General features: G+C 67.2%; 1 protein-coding gene across 1 annotated transcript in view; it reads right to left on the reverse strand.

Moving 5' to 3' along the window:
- Positions 1–3666, reverse strand: part of LOC112963265 (filamin-C-like) — a gene marked incomplete at its 3' end in the record, with an annotated part of 21742 nt that overhangs the window by 2696 nt on the left and 15380 nt on the right. Inside the window, 4 exon segments of the mRNA XM_026060172.1 lie at positions 11–184; positions 1221–1818; positions 2460–2722; positions 3523–3663. Of these exon segments, the coding sequence (XP_025915957.1) occupies positions 11–184; positions 1221–1818; positions 2460–2722; positions 3523–3663 (1176 nt within the window).

Here is a 3666-nt window from a genome sequence, read left to right on the forward strand (position 1 = left end):
CGGGGCTCACCGTCCTCGTAGGGGGTGTAGTCGACGCGGTAGGTGCCGTCGCCGTGGTCGGTGACGTAGGTGTCCGTCTTGGCGCCCGAGGGGTTCAGCACCCGAGCCTTCACGTGGGGCCCCCCGGTCTTGGTGAGCGCCCGGGCGTCCACCGTGAACTCGGTGCTCACCTCCCGCAGCACCCCTGCGGCACAGCGCCCGCACGTCAGCGCCTCCGCGGGGCTCCGCGCCCACCCCGCCTCCGGCACGGCCGAGGCCAAGGGGAGGACGTGCCTCCACCTCCAGCCTGCCCCGTTGGCCGTGCCCTGGCYGTCCCCGTCCCTGTCCCGCCGCCCCATGGTGCCTGAGCAACAGGGCAAGGGCAAAAAGTTGGGGCTGGACGTGGCGGTGCCCATGGGCAGGAGGCAATGGTCATCATGGGGAGGAGGTGATGGTCCCCATGGGGAGGAGGTGACAGGTCCTCATGGGGAGGAGGCAACGGTGCCCTATGGGGAGGAGGTGGTGGTCCCCATGGGGAGGATGTGACAGTCCCCATAGGGAGAAGGCAATGGGTCCTCATAAGGAGGAGGTGATGGGACCTCATGGGGAAAAGGTGACAGTCCCCATGGGGAGAAGGTGACAGGTCTCCATGGGAAGGATGTGGCAGTCCCCATAGGGAGAAGGCAATGGGTCCTCATAAGGAGGAGGTGATGAGACCTCATAGGGAAAAGGTGACAGTCCCCCATGGGGAGGAGGCGACAGTCACCATGGGGAGAAGGCGGCGGTCCCCTATGGGGAAGAGGTGATGGGTCCCCATGAGAAGGATGTGGCAGTCCCCACAGGGAGAAGGCAACGGGTCCTCATGGGGAGGAGGTGACAGTCCTCATAGGGAAGAGATGACAGGTCCCCATGGGGAGGAGTTGACAGTCACCATGGGAAGGAGGCGAAGGTCCCCTATGGAGAAGAAGTGATGGGTCCCCATGGGGAGGACGTTACAGTCACTATCGGGAGAAGGTGTTGGGTCCCCATGGGGAGGACGTGACAGTCCCTACACGGAGGAGGCGATGGTCCTCACTGAGAAGACGTGACGGGCACTCATGGGGAGGAGGCGAGGGGTCCCCATGGGAGGAGAYGACAGCCCCCCCACAGTGAGGATGTGACAGTGCCTATAGTCAGGGGATGACGGCTCCCAGAGGTCCCCTGCGTGAGGGGACGCGGGGCGCCTGTCGGGGAGCGCTCACCTCGGGGCTCCACGCCGGGGCCGTAGACCTTGACGCCGCTGGTGTCGATGGCAGGATCGACGGTGACGCGGATGGGGAACTTGGGCACGGGGTGCCCGCCGTACTTGATGGTGATGGTGTAGGAGCCGGGGCAGGCGGGCGTGTAGGTGATGGTGTAGGTGCCATCCCGGTTGTTCTGGATGAGCACCTCGGCCTTGACGCCCGAGTCTGAGATGATCTCGATGGTGAGCTCRGCGTCGCCCGCTTTGGAGCAGTCCACCATGAAGGTGGCCGCCTCGCCGGCCTTGCCGCGCTCCAGCCCGGGGCCGCTGGCCGTCACCTTGCTGGGGTCGAACACCGGCTTGACGTCYGCCTTGAAGGGGCTGCCGGGGATGTGGTGCTCGGCGAAGAGGATGTTGATGGCGTACTCGCCCGGCTCCGTGGGCAGGTAGGACACCGAGCACGACCCGTCGCCGTTGTCCTGGCACTCGATCTTGGCCTCGCACGGCCCCTCCACCGTCAGCCCCAGCCCGCCGGTGCCGGCGCCCTTGGTGTCGATGGTGAAGGGGGCTGGCATGCCCACGAAGCCACCCTGCAGCCCCGGCCCGTAGGCGCACACCTGCGGGAGCGGGGCCGTCAGCACGTCCTCACCGTGCAAGGGGTGCAAACTGCACGCGCGTGAGCGTGCCGTGACCTGAGCGTGGCCGGCACGCGGGGACGAGCGGGCAGGGAGCGTGTGCTCGGTGTGCAAGCGCTTTGTGCGTGCAAGGACCACGCATGTGTGCAACCGCACGCGCAGGGAGCGTGGGCGTGATCCGCCTGTGCGTGCACATGGGGAGGTGTGATCAGCACGTGTGCTACCAGCGCGTGCACATCGGTGTGCAAGTGTGCGTGTGTGTGAGCGGGGAGGGCACGAGCAGCGTGCAAGGGGTGGGAGCACGCATGGGACATGCAAGTGTGCAGCATGCGTGTGCAATTGCACACCCAGCACGCAAGCAGGGAGTGTGTGATCAGTGAGTGAGCAGCACGAGCGTGCACGGAGCATGCACGTGTGCAGCACGCGTGCAATCGCACACACACTCAGCACAACCAGCACCCATGCACACGAGTGAGGAGCATGCGATCACAAAGCAAGCAGCATGAGCGTGCAAGCAGCGTGCACACGGCCCGCGTGCAAGAGCCGCGCGCACGCACACCACTGGCATGTCACCACGCTGCCATCGCGCGGGCGGGCGGGCAGGCGGCCAGCGCCGCGCTCACCTTGGAGGGGTCGGGGGGCAGCACGGCCTCGACGGCGAAGGGGCTGCCGGGGACGGGGTGCCCGTCGTAGGTGACGTCCACCTTGTAGGGCCCCTCCTCGGGGGGCATGTACTTGACGGTGTGGGTGTCGCTGGTGGAGCCCGTCTCCACCTTGCAGGGGATGGGGCGCCGCGAGGGCGACGTGATCTTCACCTCCACCTTGCCCTGCCCGCCGGCCCCGTGCGTGTCCACCGTGAACTCCTGGTCCTTGCCCACGTCCACCTCTGCGGGGCCGCGGTGTCAGGGCGGGCRCCCCGGCCCAGGAGGACCCAAACCCTGCCAGGGTGCCCCCACCCTGGGGTGTGCCCCATGTCCAGGAGATCCCATATCTTGCCAGGGTGCATCAACCCAAGGTGCACCCCATGCCTTGGGGTCCTAACTTTGCCAGGGTGTCCCCAACATGGGGTGCACCCCATGCATGGGGGGGGGGGGACACCCAAACCCTGCCGGGGTGCCACCACCCCGGGGTGCAGTCCATGTCCAGGAGATCCCATATCCTGCCAGGGTGCCACCACCCCAGGGTGCACCCCGTGCTTGGGGGGACCCAAACCCTGCCTGGGTGCCACCACCCCAGGGTGCAACCCATGCAAGAGGGGGACCCAAACCCCACCCCAGGGTGCACCCCATGTCCAGGAGATCCCATATCCTGCCGGAGTGCATCAGCCCAGGGTGCACCCCGTGCTTGGGGGGGGGGCCCAAACCCAACCCCCATGCTTGGGGGATCCCGTGTCCTGCCTGGGTGCCACCACCCCAGGGTGCACCCCATGCAAGAGGGGGACCCAAACCCCACCCCAGGGTGCACCCCACGTCCAGGAGATCCCATATCCTGCCGGAGTGCATCAGCCCAGGGTGCACCCCATGCTTGGGGGGGGGACCCAACCCCAACCCCCATGCTTGGGGAATCCTATGCCCTGCCTGGGTGCCACCACACCAGGGTGCACCCCATGCACAGGGGTCCAAACCCTGCCAGGGTGCCCCCCCCCACCCCAGGGTGTCCCCCCCCAGCCCAGGGTGCCGAACTCACTGCTGTTGAGGCCCTGCACTTTGACCTTGCCCAGCTGCAGGGCGGGCGCCACGTTGACGGCGAAGGGGCTCTTGGGCACCTGGTCGCCTCCGTAGGTGACCACCACGGCCATGTTACCCTGCGGGCACACGGGCGCCTCAGGGT

The sequence above is a fragment of the Apteryx rowi genome, unplaced genomic scaffold, assembly GCF_003343035.1.
Source record: "Apteryx rowi isolate R43461 unplaced genomic scaffold, aptRow1 scaffold_1656, whole genome shotgun sequence".
NCBI lineage: Eukaryota > Metazoa > Chordata > Aves > Apterygiformes > Apterygidae > Apteryx > Apteryx rowi.